A 17,993-nucleotide genomic window follows, 5' to 3' on the forward strand; every position below is an offset into this window, starting at 1 on the left:
TGCAAAAATACTCAATAAAATTCATGAATACTGAATCCAAGAACACATCAAAATGATCATTCACCATGATTAAGTCGGCCTCTTCCGTGGGATGCAGGGATGGTTTAATATATGAAAATCCATCAATGTAATCCACCATATAAACAAACTCAAAGAAAAAAAACCACACATGGTCATCTCACTAGATGCTAAGAAAGCATTTGACAAAATATAACACCCCTTCATGTTAAAACTCTTAGAAAGAAGAGGAATCCAAGGCCCATACCTAAACATAATAAAAGCAATATACAGCAAACCAACAGCCAAGGTCAAACTTAACAGTGGGAAACTTGAAGGAATCCCACTAAAATCAGGGACTAGACAAGGCTGCCCTCTCACCCCCTACCGATTCAACATAGTACTGGAAGTTCTAGCTGGAGCAATTAGACAGCAAGAGGAAATCAAAGGGATACAAATTGGAAAGGAAGAAGTAAAAACATCACTCTTTGCAGATGACATGATAGTGTACATAAGAGACCCCAAAAATTCCACCAGAGAACTCCTACAGCTGATAAGTTCAGCAAAGTGGCTGCATATAAAATTAACTCAAATGAATCAGTAGCTTTCCTCTACTCAAAGGACAAACATGTGGAGAAAGAAATTAGGAAAAAGATACCCTTCAAAATAGTCACAAACAACATGAAATACCTTGATGTGACTTTAACTAAGCAAGTGAAGAAACAGTATGACAAGAACTTCAAATCTCTGAAGAAGAAAATCGAGGAACATCTCAGAAAATTGAAAGATCTCCCATGCTCATGGATTAGAAGGTTCAACGTTGTTACAATGGCCATCTTACGAAAAGCAATCTACATATTCAATCCAATCCCCATCAAAATTCCAACCCAATTCTTCCTAGAGTAGGAAAGAGCAATGTGCAATTTCATCTGGAGTAACAAAAGACCTAGAATAGCGAAATCTATCCTCAACAACAAGAAAACATCTGTGGGAATCACCACCCCTGACCTTAAGTTATATTACTAGGCAATTGTTTTAAAAACTGCATGGTATTGGTACAGAGATTGGTACATGGATCAATGAAATAGAATAGAAAATCCAGAAATGAGCCCTCGCACATATGGTCACTTGATTTTTGACAAAGGAGCTCTAAACATTCAATGGAAAAAGGACAGCCTCTTCAACAAATGGTGTTGGTCCAACTGGCACTCACAATGCAGAAGAATGAAAATAGACCCTTTCTTATCTCCTCATACAAAGCTGAAGTGCAAGTGGATCAAAGATCTCCACATTAAACCAGGTACACTGAAACTATTAGAAGAGAAAGTAGGAAAAAAACCTTAGAACACATAGGAACAGGAGAAAAATTCCTGAACAGAACACTAATGGCTCGTGCTCTAAGGTCAAATATTGACAAATGGGACTTAATGAGATTGCAAAGTTTCTTTAAGGCTAAGGACACTGTCAAGAAAACAAAATGGCAGCCTACAGATTGGAAAAATATCTTTACCAACCCCACATCTGATTGAGGCATAATATCTAAGGTATACAAAGAACTCAAGATGTTAGACACCAGAGAATCAAACAATCCAATTAAAAAATTGGGTACAGAGCTAAACAAAAAGTTCTCAACCGAGGAATATTGATCGGCTGAGAAACATCTAAGAAAGTGCTGGACATCCTTAGTCATCAGGAAAATGCAAATCAAAACAACCCTGAGATTCTATCTCACACCAGTCAGAATGGCTAAGATCAAAAATTCAGATGACAGCAGATGCTGGTGAGGATGGGATGAAAGAGGAACACTTCTCCACTGTTGGTGGGGTTGTAAACTGGTATAACCACTCTGGAAATCAGTCTAGCAGTTCCTCAGAAAACTGGACATAAAACTACCTGAAGACCCAGTTATTCCACTTCTGGGCATATACCCCAGAGATTCTGTAACATAAAACAAAGACACATGCCCCACAATGTTCATAGCAGCCCTATTTATAATAGCCAGAAGCGTGTAAGAACCCAGATGTCCTTCAGTAGGTGAATGGATACAAAAATTGTGGTATATTTATACAATGGAGTACTACTCAGCTACCAGAAACAATGACTTTATGAAATTCTTAAGAAAATGAATGCATCTAGAGAATATCATCTTGAGTGAGGTAACCCAGTCACAAAAGAACAACCAAAATATGCAGTCACTGATAATTGGATACTAACCCCAGAAAGCTCTGAATACCCCAGAAACAACTCACAGACTATATGAAGTTCAAGAAAAACAGAGGCCAAAAAAAAAAAAAAAAAAAAAAAAAAAAAAAAAAAAAAAAGAAAAGAAAAGAAAAATCATTATACTTTACCTTTACACACCAAGAAAACTTTGACTATTTTCAGGTTACATTTTATTTTACATGTACTTTATGCTCATTGCAGCTAATAAAATTTTAATGCATATTATCAAACCTTTAAAAAAATCAAGTACTGACAAAATGTATCCATATAATTTTTATGCAAAACTGCTTTTAAAATCTGCACATTTATCTGTTTTTAAAAATAAATTTGTTCAATTAAAATAAATAAATAAATAAACAGGAAAGAGATAAAATTAAAAAGAAAATAAAAGAGTTCCACTTCCTCATGACTAAGCATTTAAATATATGAGCATATGGGGACATTCTTACTCAAACTACCAGTCATGTTGAGAAGGGCAAGGCAGGGAGGGAAGGCAACACTGCTGGGCAGAAGCTGGGATTGGTTTATTCTATGTGTTTTCTTCTTCCTTAAAAGACAGCAGATGTGTATTTAGGAGAAGCAGGATGGGGCAGAGAGTATCAGTTTAGGGAAGAGTGTCTGTGGCCAAGCTTTCAGTGTCTATCTACCAATAACTGGGGATCAGTCACATCTGGATTAGACATTGGGTGGTCTATTCCTGCTGGGAGCCTACTCCCTAGTGCAATAAATACTGGATAACTGAGAAAAAAAGCTTTTTTTTTTTTTAAGTAAACAGAAAGGGTGATGTGTGGATGGATGTTAAGGGATTACATGATTGGTCAGTGGAGAGGTAGGCAGGAAAAAGTCTAGGAAAATTGAAGAGGAGGAGAGAGAGGGGATTCCAGGAGGAATGAAGATGCAGGCAGATGTTTATGTTTCTCTTTGTGCATCTCTTCCTAAATAAGGTTGTAATGAATGTTTTTTAAGGGATATAACTGTACAAGATAATTTGACTTATAATGGTTAGCAAATTATACCTATTGGATCAGAGTAGTTTGGTGTGTTCTTTGATGTGACTACTTAATTGAGTTCAAAGGGTGTAGTGGTAGAACTTATAAAGCCCACCACAGAGTTGGGATGTGTGTGTCTAAGGCTTGGCAACAACACGCCAAGGGAATGTGAATGAAAATAACATGCTGGGGCTGTCATATCCACCTAGGACAGATGCAGCAGAAAAGGTGGAGTGAACCGAGTTTGAGTTCATAGAGGCAGCATAAGGCTGCCAAGTTAGAGATCCCAGCAGTGCCGTATGTCCTCATGTGGGAGCCGGCAAAGCACGGGATAAAAGGTTAAGCCAGCCACTGTTTAATATTTACCACAACAGCTAATAAGAATATTTCATCAAAAAAAAGTCAGTGCCCCATTTTTATGAAGCTCTACTACTTCCTTTTTTCTTTCTTTCTTTCTTTCTTTCTTTCTTTCTTTCTTTCCTTTTCTTAATTTTTTTTTTTTACTGGATCCCTTTATAATTTTAAGAGCTTCATCCAGGATGAAGTGCTAGATGTATCTTGGTCTTTCCTGCTGGAGAGGGGGACACATTCTTAAATAGTATGGTTCTGGGCCAGACACTCACCTGATTTCTAATCTGGAGTGCTCTGGGGATAGCTTTCACTGTCACACCCCCCTGTTTTCAATTTATAATCTTTGAACTTTTGAAGGAGGGGGCTAGTGAGTTATTAAACACAGATTATTAACCTTGGAGCATTTGTATTGCCTTAAAATTATCAACCTTTAGGGCAGTAAGACAGCTTTATAAGGTAAGAGATGAACTGCATTCAATTTTTGTAGCCCACGGGGTAGAAGGAGACAACCAATTCTCACAGGCTGTCTTTTGATCTCTGTTTACACACATGAGCAACATACACAATAAATGAATTAATTTTAAAAAATCTGAACATTTAGTAGCCCCTACTGAGGCCCCTACCTGCTTCCAGAAGATTTCCTGTCATTTCTGAGGCCCATGAGAGAGCCTGAGCTCAAAGGGAGCTGGAGAGTTTTGGGGTAAGAACCATTAGACATGGATAAGGGTAACTGGGGTCTTCAGGAGAGGTCCAGCAACTGAGAGAGTGGGGAGAGTGGAAATAAGAATGCCAAGCTGTGAAGGCCTGATGACTGCTCGGCTGTCCCAGGAGTGCAACCTGGGGAAAGTCATGTGAATGGACCGAGGGGAAGATTGACCCCCTAGCAGAGGATTCTGCCATTTTCACATTTAAACAACTCATACTTTGACCTCCAAGTTCCCACCTGTGCTCTCAGTACCAAATGCACACACAGTATAGAGATGCTTACACTGAACTAACACCACCCTGGTGAGAGCAGATGGGTAAATGACTGCCAACTGCAGCAGAATGAAAGAAAGGACCCTAGAAGAGAATGGCCACAGGAGTGCATTGTGGGTGCCTTCTAGCAGTTTCTCAGTTCAGCTGAAAAGTGTATATTTACTACACCTGAGGTTGCACACAGGATCTGAATGTGAGGTCTCTTCAGCAGGTGAGTTATCTCAGATATGAGCTATTCAGAACCTTGACATTAGTCTGGCTCATAATTTCACACCTCAAGGCTCAGGAGGTGACGTAGAGGAGGAACCAGAGAACAGGACTCCTGCTATGTGACTTTTGACCCCAAATTTGTATGTATTTTTTTGTTTTCTACAGAATCTTAGTTATCAGTCACCTTTTCTTTATTTCGAAGAACAAATAATGGAAACAAATGGACCAGGAAATCAAAGCCAATGAAACACAGATTGTTGAGCATCCTAGTTGATCCAGAAACAGAGTTTACTCATTCTAAGCAAGTCGCTGTGATGCCAGAGTGCTTAGTGAATCAGCTGGCTCTCTCCCTGTCTTCTGTGAATGATGCTAATGTTCCAAAGCTTTAGGGTGTGTGAGAGCTATAATTGATTTATCTCCTTTCCTATCATTTAGGGGTCACCTCCAGGAATTGGACCTTACTATGAGAATCACGGGTATCAGTCTGAGCACATCTATCCCCCGAGGCCACCAGTGACTCCCAATGGCTACAACTTGTATCCAGCTCAGGGCTACCCAACTCCGCTGCCCCAGTATGCTCCGAGGGTTACAACACAAGCCTCAACACCTGTCATCCACACACAGCCCAAGTCTTCAGGGACACTGTGTACCTCAAGTAAGGCTCTTCAGTATTGTAGCACAAGGGACCACAGGATCTTCCATCTTTTGTGGTTTGCTATTTCTTCTACCTTGTCAATAACATTGCACTGCCTACAAGACCAGTCTTTTTCTACCTGCCCTCCATTCTGGCTGGTTAGAGCCAAGGGCCCTGCTTCACCTCTCTTTGGCTGGGAGAGACCTTCCTCTCCCCTTGGCCTTTGGTGCAGCACTGTGTATTTGCCCAGCTCAGCTGGACTGTTAGGGCATGGTTTTCCAGTCCCTTCTTGCCTCTGTGCCTCTGTGGATGTGTTGTCTTGAATCAACAGTAAGCACTCAAGGTTGGGAGTGAACTGTGTTACATGTTATTGATGTGTTCGGAATACAGAGGGCTCAGGGTTAAGATACCTCCTATGACTAGTTAGAGACCTGTTGCTGTTCTCACCTCTGCCAGTACTTGCCCTAGCAGAAGAAGGGGCTTCCCCATGAGGGGGGTTTCTCCTCTTCCAGGGCATGCCCATATACTTTCTAGGGGAGCCAGGCTGCCCATCCCCTGGCACAAATACTCTCCCACCCCTAGATCTACCATGTCTTCCCCATAGCCCCTTAACCCTGTAGCCCCAGAATAGTGCTGGAGTTTGAATATGAAAACTGAATCTCTTTACCCTCTCCTATGTCCCTTTCACTCAATGGTTGCTCTTACTATCCAGACTCCTTACCTCTATGTCTCATTACCGGTGTTATCCAGTTGTCTTTCTGGTGTAAAAGACACCAGTGACTCTATTGATAAGCTATGTTTTATATATATATATTTAGTTTTTAAAATGTGTGTGAGAGCATGTGTGTGTTGCATATGTGCCTGTGCCTTTGGAGGCCAGAATAAGGTGCTAGACCCTCTGGAGCTGGAGTCCCAGGTATTGTTGGTTGTAAACACTCAACACAAATGCTGGGTAACCGATGGTTATCTCTCCAGGTCCACACCAGCTTTTTAATGGAAAGTTTCTGCTTTATGAAGTGTGTTTCATGTATAGTTTGAGATTGATAAGGAAGTAAATTCTGTGGGCAACCCATCACTTCTTCAGCAATCAAGTGATGCTTAGCTGTCTAGCTATCAGTGGTCAGCCTAGAAGGCAAAAGGGTCCCAGTGTACCTTACTGAATACTTCTGCATTCCCAGGGAGTAATTAGAACATGAAAAATGGGGTGGGGTGGGACATGTTAGTTTTTTGCCAATTGGCTGTAAATAAGAAGGATACACACTGAGGTGTAATTTTCCATTATAAACCTGCATTTTAAAACCTCTGGCTATGCTTTAATAAAATCACTCTCTGATGGTCAGCCTTTCAGACTAGAGTCTTGGGCTTTCCACCATTAGCCTGCCAGAAATACAAACTGATTCTCATGTCCCATGAACTGGAAAGTAATTTAGTAATTTTATTTTATTATTTTTTACACTCACTTTGACAATGTTTTTAAAATCACATTGCAGTAGTAAAGAACACTAGCTGTTTTCACAGAGCAACCGAGTCCTCTACAACTCCAGCTGGGGGGAATCCAGTGTTATCTTCTGGCTTCTGAGGGTGTATACAGACAGACAGACAGACAGACAGACACACACACCCCAAAAAGAAAAATGAGAAATAAAAAACATATTGCTATTAAGACATCAAAAGGCCTACATGTTTTTGCCAGAATGATATTAAGCTCTGAACCTATGTCCTACATGATGTTGAAAGCAGTAGTTTAGAAGTCAGGAGTGTAAGGACATTCTGCTTTGGGTTTATCTGTTTGCTTTAGCAACTGTCATGGAACTTACCCATTTGAGTGGCAGTGAATGCACCTGAAAGAGCCTTTGAAGACCAAAGTCAACAAGTCCTGTGATGCAGAGATGCCATAGGGCTGAGTCATCAGGCTCTGTTGGGAAGGATGGATATAAATGAACAAAATGACCCAAGACTGAATCTTGTACATTTATGTTGTACAGACTGTAGCTGGTGACAAATGCCTGTTCAGAGGTGAAATGGGTGTTTTTTGCTGCACACATGGTCCTGAGCAAACCAGCCAGACTGTGACTCTGCACATGCCCCAACCAGAGGTGAAGGGCACCTGATATAATCTCCCTTACTCACCAGCCAAGTTACTGATTTAGTGTTTGTTTTTTTCCCGCTGAACTAGGTTCCTGAACATGCTAGGCAAATGTTTACCATGGAGCCACATGGGCAGCTTTAAGCAAGTTATTTTATCTCAGAAACAATGGCATGCAGATAAGTTGCCCAAAGAGGAAAGTGTGCTTGGTAGTTCATCAGGTGAGCCATAAAGAATTTTTCTTGTGTCTCCACCCTTGTGCCTGAAGGCACCGTCACCCCTCACTGCATTTTGATAAAATCACTACCTTGTGAGGTTTTCAGACTCAGGCCTCCCATGAGGCTGCTGAGAGTACAGGTTACCCACTTTACCATAGGAACACAATCCCCGTTGATGGGGATGAGGACCGATCTCCAGGAATTTTCTGAAAGCTTTTTATATCATTAGCAGGATGGAGTAAACAGATAAAAGCAAGCCTTTCAGTCCTAAGCAGGTCAGCTTGTGTCTTTTGGCTCCAGAGCCCAACCTGAGCCCACCCTGCTGACTTCTGAAAGCACGGTGGCACTGCAGCTGGCCTCCCCAGGCCTGAAGGAGCTTTCTAGTCTAGGAGTGTCCATTTCAATGATGTTTCCCCTGCCTTGTACTTTATCTCTCAGCCTGTCTTCCAAGGAAAGCTCCAGGGATCCCGCTCCCTACCCTCTGAAAATCTGGGACTTTACCTGGAGAGGGAGTTGCTGGGAGTGACCAGCCCCTCACTGTTTGAGGACAAATTTCAGACTCCCCAGGGTCTGACATCTGGCTCTTTCTTTAGACCTTGATGCTACTTTTGGCTTAAACATCTATTCAGCAGTGCAACTCCTGTTTGGTATGGCTGGAAGAAATCAGTGAGCTATTGGAAATCATTCTCTAAATTATTTTACGCTTAGCTGAATTTTTATTCTTATGAGTGCCTGCACATACATATGTGCACCAAGTGCATGTAGTGCCCACAGAGACCGGCAGAGGGCACTGGATCCCTTAAAACTGGGGCCAAGGCCAGTTGTGAGTCACCAAGTATGACTTCAGCAAGAGCAATAAGTGCTCTTAACTATTGAGCCATATCTCCAAACAAAGAGTTCCTTCTTTGTTTTTTATTGTTGTTGTTTGTTTGTTTTAAACATTTATTTGTTTACTAAAGAGTGTGTAGAGGTCAGAATAGCCTGTTGGATTTAGCCCTGTCCTTCTTTTATGTAGGTTCTGGGGACCAAACTTAGGTTATCAGACTTGGGAGTAAGTGCTTTTATCTTTTTTATACAAACCATCTTGTAAATCTCCTGTGGCAACTGAGTAACTCAATTTATACACTGTAGTTTAATTCCACTTAACAATTACTGAAAGTGTCAGTAGCCATAAGTGGCTAGTGGCTGTAATTCCACAGGGTTCTTTCAGGAGCTACGGGATGTAGAGAGAGTCTCTCAAGCATCATCTGTCAAACAAACAAACAAACAAACAAACAAACAAAAAACCAAAACCAACCAAACAAACAATGATCAATGAGCTGTAGCAAGAATTAGAAGGTGGGACATCTGTCAGGGAGAGGGGGATTTTGGGAAATAGACAGGGGAGATTCAGCTGTAATTGTGGAGGAGACAGTTGTATAAACCTGAGGAGAGGCAACCTACCATGTGGAAGACACAGAATAGAATCAACAGGGTAACTGAATTATGAGCTAGTTGGGGGACAAGATGGAGCTTATGGCCTAAGCATTTATTCATAAATAATTTGTCACAGAGTTGTTATTTCTGGGAACCAAGTGACCAAGAGGAAGATCCCAAAGTTATCATGGGAAGGATAGGTGCTCTACCTGGAGTCCCCCATCATCCCCATGATGTTTTGGGGACCAGTATTATAAGACTTATACTTGCAGTTGCTGAAATCAGTCAGCTATCTTCTTTGAGCCATTTTTGATGTGAACACTGGCCCATTTCCAAACCCTTTCTGAGGCATCCTGATGTTTTAAGAGCTTAGTTCTGCTGAATTTGAAGTTGGAGATTCAGCTTCCATTTCTCCAAGCACATGTTTTCATGCCACAGACTCACTGAGACTCCCTAAGTGGTGGCCTTCACATTAAAACTGTATGTGTATGGCAATGCTGTTTCTTAGGATGGTTGTGTAGCTCAGTGGTAGAACACTTGCTTAGCATGAGTGAGACATTCTGTTTGATTCTTAGCAGCACAATAATTAAATGACTAAATCAAATGACAAATTTTTCTTCCCTAATGTGGTATCTAAATGGATCCACGTATGGTAGCCAAACTAGGACTTTTGGCTGCATGGCAATGTGAAAGTATACCGTAAAATCACACACACAGTGTGGTTTCAATGAGGAGCATGCAGAATTCAGTGCCTTAATATGAACAGGCTTCTAACTGGGTGGTTTCCCCAGCTTTGGGTAATGCAAGAGTTCTAAGCAAGTTTAAAGGTGCCCAGGTTAAACCAACCTGGTTCCTATGTGTAGCAAGTGTACTTTGGACTTGGAGTTCTGAGATTTTCCCCTTCCTGCTTCTCCTTCTCTCTGTTGTATTCCTGACTGGCCTTAGACTCCTGTCCCTGTCCCCACCTCCCAAGTACTGGGGTTATAGGCGGGCATGTGCAATCATGCCCAGCCTGACATGTGATATTTTCAAGTTGAATGACTCTAAGCATGATGTAAGATGGTGTAAGGCCCATCTTCTTACAGCTGACCTGAGCATCCCTCTATTCTGCAGAGTCTAAGAAATCACTGTGTGTCGCCCTCGTCCTGGGCGTTGTCCTCGTGGGTGCTGCTGTGGCTGCCATCTTGCTTTGGAGGTTCTGTAAGTTTTGGGCTGGATGCTGCCACTGTGTTAATGGCTGTGACTGTGACCCCTTTCCCCAGGCTGGAGGAGCCACCTGATGCCTTACAATTTGGTTTTCCTTGAGGACAAGGCTGTCCTTTCCTCCCTTTTCTCCATGCACCTATTTGACAGTGTACTCTTGATTCCCCTAACCTGTGGCTTTTGGGAATCCTAAACTAGTTCACTCATCCTAGTACTAATCATGCTGTACTCTGCTGAGCTTTTGTACACTTCCTCCAACAAGGCCACACCCATTCCAATGAGGCCACACCTCCTAACAGTGCCATTTCCTATGAGCTAAGCTTATTCAAACCACTACTGGTGGCAATGGCATGTTCCTTCACTTCTCCTGTTCACTGGACTTGAGGGTGAAAAACAAGACTCCTAAGGGCTCTTCAGTTTCTTGGATTCCCAGCCTGATGAATTTTCCTTTCTTTCTCCTGATCCAATTCCAGGGGACAGCAAGTGCTCTACATCTCAGATGGAGTGTGAGTCTTCAGGCATATGTATCAGTTCTTCTCTCTGGTGTGATGGGGTATCACATTGTCCCAACGGGGAAGATGAGAACCGGTGTGGTGAGTTGGCCCTGGCTCAGGAAGCACTGGGTTCTGTATGTCTGCCACAAAGTGGCAACTGGGGACAGCTAGGCAGGGTGTTGAGCCAAGGCTCAGGATTGTGTTTGGCCCTGCACCACGCAGAATGATGGGGAAGGGACAAAACCGAAAGGACTCAGTAACTCAAACACATGTTTTTGACTGCCATTGGATGACTGTTAAAACAAGCAGGCTGTTGAAAATAAGTTAGGGTGCACTATACTAGTTTTAAAACGAGTACCTTTAAGGTTGTGTCCACTGTTATACCATCAAACAAGTATATTTACTTTTTGTTGTGGTAAATATTAAAAAAGACTAGACCAGTTCTGGTGCTTTACCACTCCGAGTTGCCTCCAGCTCTCTCTGACCCAGGCGATTGCTCCCATGCTAGTTCCAGCATCATTTGGGCCACATGGCACTGTGGAGTATTTTTATCTCAGAAACTCCAAGCTGCCCTCAAGTACTTCCTTTGACCCAGGTGGCCTGCTCTACCTGCCCTGGCTGCTTCTGACCTGGATGATCCATGACCTTCCGAGCGTGCTGTTTTCATTCACTTTTTCTTAGTGGGTTGTTACCATGCCTGGCGCACACACACATCCCAATTCCAAGGTGGGCTTTGTGCGTCCCACCACTAGACTTTCCTTTGAACTCAATTAAATTGCCACCTTAATGAACACACCAAAAATACTCATAACAACCTGTATTTATGTGCAGAGAATATTTACATCTGCCACTATGTTGGCTTCCAGCTCCTTCCCCTTCTGGCTCCCTTGATTCTGCCTCTTCTCCTTCTCTGCCACCTTACAAAAACTGTGTCCCTGTCCCACTCTCTACTGTCCAGCCATGTACCACCCTGACCTAACTAGTGCCAACCCTCACATTTACTTAATAACTGGCAAGCTAAGCTCGTATTACGTTTGTAAGGTATAGTGTGATGTCCTTATACATGTACTCCCGTGGATGGGACAGTCACACTGCTTAACACATATTCCCCGTGCTCTTATGTTTATGGTGGACTTTGCATGGTCTTTGTGTTGTCTTTGAATGGACAGTGTGCTGTTAACACTTATCATCATCTTCTACTATAGATCTCTTGAATTTGCTCCTCCTGTGTAATTAATGTTTTGTGTATTTTGGCAAGCAGTCCCCAAACACTTCCTTACAGCTCCTGGTGGGCACTACTCTGATCTCAGCTCCAGTGAGTATGACTTCTCATTTCCATGTCCTTGTGGTGCTTGTCTCTCTGAACTGACTTCCTTCCTTAGTGCAGAGTCCTTCAAGTATGTCTGTATTGTCACAGTAGCAGGGTTCCATCTTTTTTATAGCTGGATCCTATTTCATTGTGTACATGTACCACATTTCTTCAACCATGCACCAGCTGGTGGATTCTTAAGTTTGTTTCTAGATGTTGGGTTGGTTGCTTGTGTGATAATTCTGTTTAAGTGGTTTCAAGGAGTGTCCATATTGTTTTCTCATTACTGGCTAGACATATTACAATTCCACTGCTGATTTCAGAAGCTCCCTTCACTTTTCTCCCTCACCAGTACAAGTTATGTTCAAAATTTTAATGACAGCCACTCTGTTAATAACAGGCACAAGGCAATATCCCTTTGAAGAAATTTCAATTTTGTACTTTTAAAATTAAAAATATATGTTTACATACTATGTGTATAACAAGGACAGTGATGCCCTGATACATGTGTGGGGGTGGAGGACAGCTGTCAGGAATTGGGTCTCTCCTTTCACCATGAGGATTCTGGGAGATCAAATTCAGCCTGATGACAGGTTTCTTAACCCACTGAGCTTCTTAAATGGATTTGTCTTTCTTGTGCTGTAATTTTTGAAGCTGATTTCAAGGGCAGTCAAGAGACTGGCCCAAGAAAGACACCTTTCTTGGAGCAGGGTTGTGTTAATCATATTCCAGAGACTGAAGCTAGACAGTTTGACATCCCAGCACTGTGGGTCCAGCCTGCTATCCAACTTCTCTATTTTAAAGGTGTGATGAGATGATGCTGACCCTGTGTTTCCCTGGCTCTGCAGTTGACAGTGAGCCACTGTCTTGCTGCCTATAACAGATGTCTAGTCCTGCTTTTCTGCCTTTCTTGAACCTCATTCCACAAGCACTGCCTGTGCCCAGGGACTGAGGCCAGCCCTGGCTCCTCTCTGACTTCCTGTTAAGTTTAGATGTGTCCCAGCTGAGGAGCTAGTCTCCTAAATGGGAACTTCTTGTTGCTGTCTAAGTCTCACCAGGAATCTCCCAAGCTTTGCTCTCTCCACCCAAGTGGTCTCCAGTCTTCTTGGAATTTGAGATAAAAAAACCCGCAGAACTAATTGTCCAAGGTGGGTTTTGTTTATTCAGAGTTGACTTTGGGTAGTGGTATATTCCCCGCATAGATGGGAATAGCATACTTTTACCTTCTTCTTCATGTCTGCTATTAAATGTGACATGTTTAAGATTGTGCATGGAAACTAGACATGGTTGTGCATGCCTTTAGTCCCAAATTCAGGGGGCAGAGGCGAGATCTCGGTGAGTTCAAGGCTATCCTGGTCTACAAAGCAAGTTCCAGCACAGCCAAGGTTATTACACCCTTGTCCCAAAAATCCAAAAGGGGGAGTGTGTGTGTGCTGATGTGCATGGCACTTTCTTTCTAAGGGTAGGGCGTGTGTTAATACCAGAACCCACCAGTTTTCCTTATTCATTTTATCGAGTCTTTCTCAAAACTGTCAGAAGTCTTGAAGAACTATAATGTGACTGTGGTCAAAAGCCCTGTGCTAAGTCACTCATCCAGTCCCAAGTGTCTTCACCATAGATAGGAGAAGAAATGTAGTGTGAGGAAAGGAGGCAAGCATGCTCAACTGGTAGTGGAGATGTGTCATGATGGACACTAACCAAGTCATCACCGTGGACCCCACAAACACACATTTTGAGTTATCATTTATAGCTCTGTAAGACTTAGGGAAAAAATCCCAACTTTTACAAATATCTCCTTAGGAGCCTATTGCCATCATGTTACTTCCCTCTTGCATCATCAGTGTGATGAGGCAGACAGGAGGGATGACAGCCATCCATCATGCCACTGTCCCTACCCCACCATGCAGGAATTCCATCACTAACTGGAAGCATATAGTCTTAGCCACACTTAAGCACTTTAATTTTGAAAACACTGTTAGGCCCGCAAAGAGAGACCACTGTTGCAGTAAATATTTTAAAGGATGATTGCAAACCCTTGCCATAAGCAGGGTATTTTCATCTCAGGCGTCCCGACTCTTTGCTGTTGGCTACTCTCTGGTCCCATAGAGGTAATCTCTCCACCTCTATGACTAGCTCCACATATCTTGTAGCTCTTTGCTGTAGACCTTGCTCCCATTCCCAGCAGCACAGTAAAGTCAAGACTGTAGAGGTCCCACCTGTAACTGGTCGCCCACAGGTCTGGGATATGCTCTGGTCCCAGCAGTGGCTGCCCTCTTGCTGCTCCCTGCCACAGGCTTTGCTCACAGTCCCTACAACTGGCCCCTGTGGTCACCATTAACAACGCCTACCAGCCCAACAAAATCAAAACTTTAGAAACTTGCAATTTAACAATCAGATTTATTTCAGTAAATTTTCACTCCACAAAAATCCAATCAATAAACTCAAATCCAATTGATATTATATAATCTTTTCACCTAGATAAGACAAATTGTTCTATAATGATCTATCTCTTATAAGATATTCATAGCTACCTGTGGCTATTTAAAGCCACACAGAGACTGATCCTCCTCATCCTCCTCCATCTTGTATTCTTCCTCTCTCTTGGCTTATCTCCCTTTTCCAAAACTCTGTCCTCACCTTACTTTTTCACTGCCCAATCACAGGTCTTGCCTTATCTTGTGCCTGCCCTCACCTGTATATCAACAATTAAGATTTTCTGTCTAATTAAAAGAAAGAAAGAACTTTTCTCTCAAATATAAGCTGAGCACAACTATTACCATTTTGTGATTTACAAAGTATAAAATACACCTAACACCCAGTTCAACATTTTTGTCAATTAAATAGAACATTTTGTTATCTATCCTAGCTTTAAAAAGGCTTAAAATCTATATGTTATGTGTTGGCTAGCTTGTATACTATTTGTAGTCTCTCTTTGTGTGCATAACTGTAGGAAGAAGCTGTAGTTGGGTGCATGGGCAGTATTAGGGTAGAATAGCAACTAGAAGATATGAGGTTTAAGGACTTATGGAGTATCTTTGACCTTGAACAGTTCGCCTCTATGGACCAAGCTTCACCCTCCAGGTTTATTCATCTCAGAGGAAAGCCTGGTATCCCGTGTGCCAGGATGATTGGAGTGAGAGCTATGGGAGAGCAGCGTGTAAAGACATGGGATACAAGTAAGTATGGCAGCCCAGGAGGGACATAATGTTATCATAATGACACTTAAAGACTGTCTTTCCAGCTCGCTGTATGTGCCAGAAACTGGATGCTGTAGACACTTGTTAACTTCCAAAAGCTGGCTCTACAAGCAGAGGGAAACCCCATCACCCGAAACTGTCAACCTAGCCTCACCACACCTGTCCTGCATCCTTTCTTGGCTACTTAGAAATGCCCATGGAGTGCCAGGAGGAAGGGTACAAAACAAGAAAAATAGGTCCTATTCTGTACTCAGAATTAGTCAGATGAGCTAAGCCTTTGTTCTGTTCATTGTAAGTGGGATCCAGTGAAGGCTTTGGGCATGGAAGAGACCTGCAGAGTCACACTTAAGAATTTCTTTCTGCTGGGTGATGGTGGTATATACCTTTAATCCCAGCACCTAGGGGACAGGAGCAGGTGGTCCTTTGATTTTGAGGCCAGCCTAGTCTACAGAATGCATTACAGAAAAGCCTGGGCTACACAGAGAATTTCTACCTATGTGCAGCATCCAGACACATTGGATAGCATTGAGATGGAATATTGGATATCTCCTGCCATCACTTTTTGACCAGGGGCTCCAGCATTGCCCAGTGTCTTCTGCTATAACAAAACACTTGAGACTGGGTACTTTATAGGGAATGAGGGTTCATTTTAGCTCACCATTCTTAAGGAAATCAAAGTTTGTGTGTTGGCTTATGGCGAAGGCCTTGTACTGTTTCATCTCATGGTAGAAAAGTAGGAGAGCTGATGAGCACACATGGTGGGGAGGACTGAGGAGCTGGATCTGTTCTCCAGAGGCTTAAAGTCAACACCTTAGAACAGACTTTATCCCTCGTGGGAGTGGAGTTCTTGTTACACAAATGTTAAAGTTCTTATACATTTCAACACTGCTGTATCAGAGTCCTCTCAACAGACAAACCACCCACAGACTATGGCTCTCATAAAATATGGCAGGCCTTAAGCCTGGGAAGAGAGCTGTGGTTTTAATGAGGATTTTTCTTCCATGGGGTCACCATGAGTTCCTATGCACAGTAGGGCTTTCTATTCATCAATTCTCAAAGGTGAATTGGTCTATGGTGTTAAAGTTGACGTCTTAGCTAAAGAGATGCTTCAGAATGCTGCAATATGAGGTTAGGAAGATGACTTAGTGGGTAAAGTGCTTGCCACAAAAACATGTGGACCTCAGATTGATCCCCAGCACACACTTAAAAGCTAGCTGTGGGGGCAAGCTGAAATCTGTAGTGGGGAGGCAGAGACAGGATGATCTCCTGGGCTTGCTGGATAGCCAGCTTAGCTGAATTCATAATATCAGGTTCAGTAAGAGATCCAGGCTCAACATACAAGGTAGAGGGGACTAGAAAGATTGTTCATCAGTTAAGAGCATAGGCTCCTCTTCCAGAAAAGTCCTCAGCACCCACATGGTGTCTCACAACCATCTTTACCTCCATCTCCAGGGGATCCAGTGGACATTAACATCATCCGGCCTCTAAGAAAAGCACTAGGCACATGTAGGATACATAGACATATATACAGGCAGAAACATAAAATAACAAAATACTTTAAAAAAATATAAATACAAGGTGGAGAGCAATTGAGGTAGATGCTCAGTGTTGGCTTCTGGTCTCCACACACACACACAAATATCATCTGTGACTCAGAGTTTTTAGGTACACAGTGATAACCCCCATATGCAGAACCAGTGGGAATTTTATAATGAGGCAGACTAACATCTGTACATTTTATTAGACAGCGTGTAATTGGACATCCTTCACATCCTGTTGTCCTAGCTCACCCTTGGTCTGAAACACAGCTGATGGGAGACTCTAACTTTATGAGGTTTCTGGATTGGACAGTGGTTTTCACACAGCATGGCTGAATTTGAACTTGGGTTTTCTTTTCTAGAGTGTTCAGGTGTCCCTTTAATTGCAACCACCATCAAAGGGTGGCTTTGTGAGTATGCTATGTGAGTTAATATGCCTGAAGCATTATTTCAAGTAAAATTTCTGTCTCTTTTCCAGGAACAATTTTTATTCTAGCCAAGGAATACCAGACAGCAGTGGGGCAACTAGCTTCATGAAGCTGAATGTGAGCGCAGGCAACATTGACCTCTATAAAAAACTCTACCACAGGTATGGGAGGGCTCCTATGGTTTGCAGAGTTTGAGAAGGATGAGGTGATCCCACAGACAATGCTGTCCTGAGCTGATTTTTCTAGACTATGTTCTGGGTGGAGTTAGGAGGTAAGCTTCACACTGCTGGAGGTTAGAAACAGGACATGCAGTGACCTTGACTTTATTCTTACCAACTTCTGGGACCTAAATAATACTTTGCCATTTTAGTTTTAATCTCTACTGTCTGACCCACTCTTAGTAATGGCTAACATTTTAGACTTTCATTGTTGGTTTGGTTGGTTAGTTTTTATTTTCCAGACACTGGAAGGTATGTCGACTGTGCTAGGGTATATGTTGGTTGCCTTTTAGTTACTGTAGCAAAATGCTTGAAGCAGACTACTTAATAAAGAAAAGGGTATTGTTTTTGTTTTTATTGTGTTGAGTCATGCTTTTAGAGATAGAAGACCCATATGACATGGTGTGGCTCTAGCAGGGTCCCAGGGCCTCATCTCAGCATTCCAGGAATGTTAAGCCCTATGTGGCCTCTCTCCTTGTCCTTATGAGGCCACCAGGACTCTGT

The 17,993-nt window shown here is 42.5% G+C and overlaps 1 protein-coding gene across 1 annotated transcript in view; it reads left to right on the forward strand.

Moving 5' to 3' along the window:
- Nucleotides 1-17,993, forward strand: part of TMPRSS2 (transmembrane serine protease 2) — a gene marked incomplete at its 3' end in the record, with an annotated part of 44,410 nt that overhangs the window by 16,635 nt on the left and 9,782 nt on the right. The window contains exons 3-7 of the mRNA XM_080919212.1: nt 5,184-5,403; nt 10,216-10,302; nt 10,779-10,898; nt 15,158-15,284; nt 17,322-17,432. Coding sequence (XP_080775338.1) covers nt 5,184-5,403; nt 10,216-10,302; nt 10,779-10,898; nt 15,158-15,284; nt 17,322-17,432 — 665 coding nt within the window. The remainder of the gene's footprint in view (nt 1-5,183; nt 5,404-10,215; nt 10,303-10,778; nt 10,899-15,157; nt 15,285-17,321; nt 17,433-17,993) is intronic.

The sequence above is a fragment of the Micromys minutus genome (assembly GCF_963924665.1).
Source record: "Micromys minutus genome assembly, chromosome: 7".
Taxonomy (NCBI): Eukaryota; Metazoa; Chordata; class Mammalia; order Rodentia; family Muridae; genus Micromys; species Micromys minutus.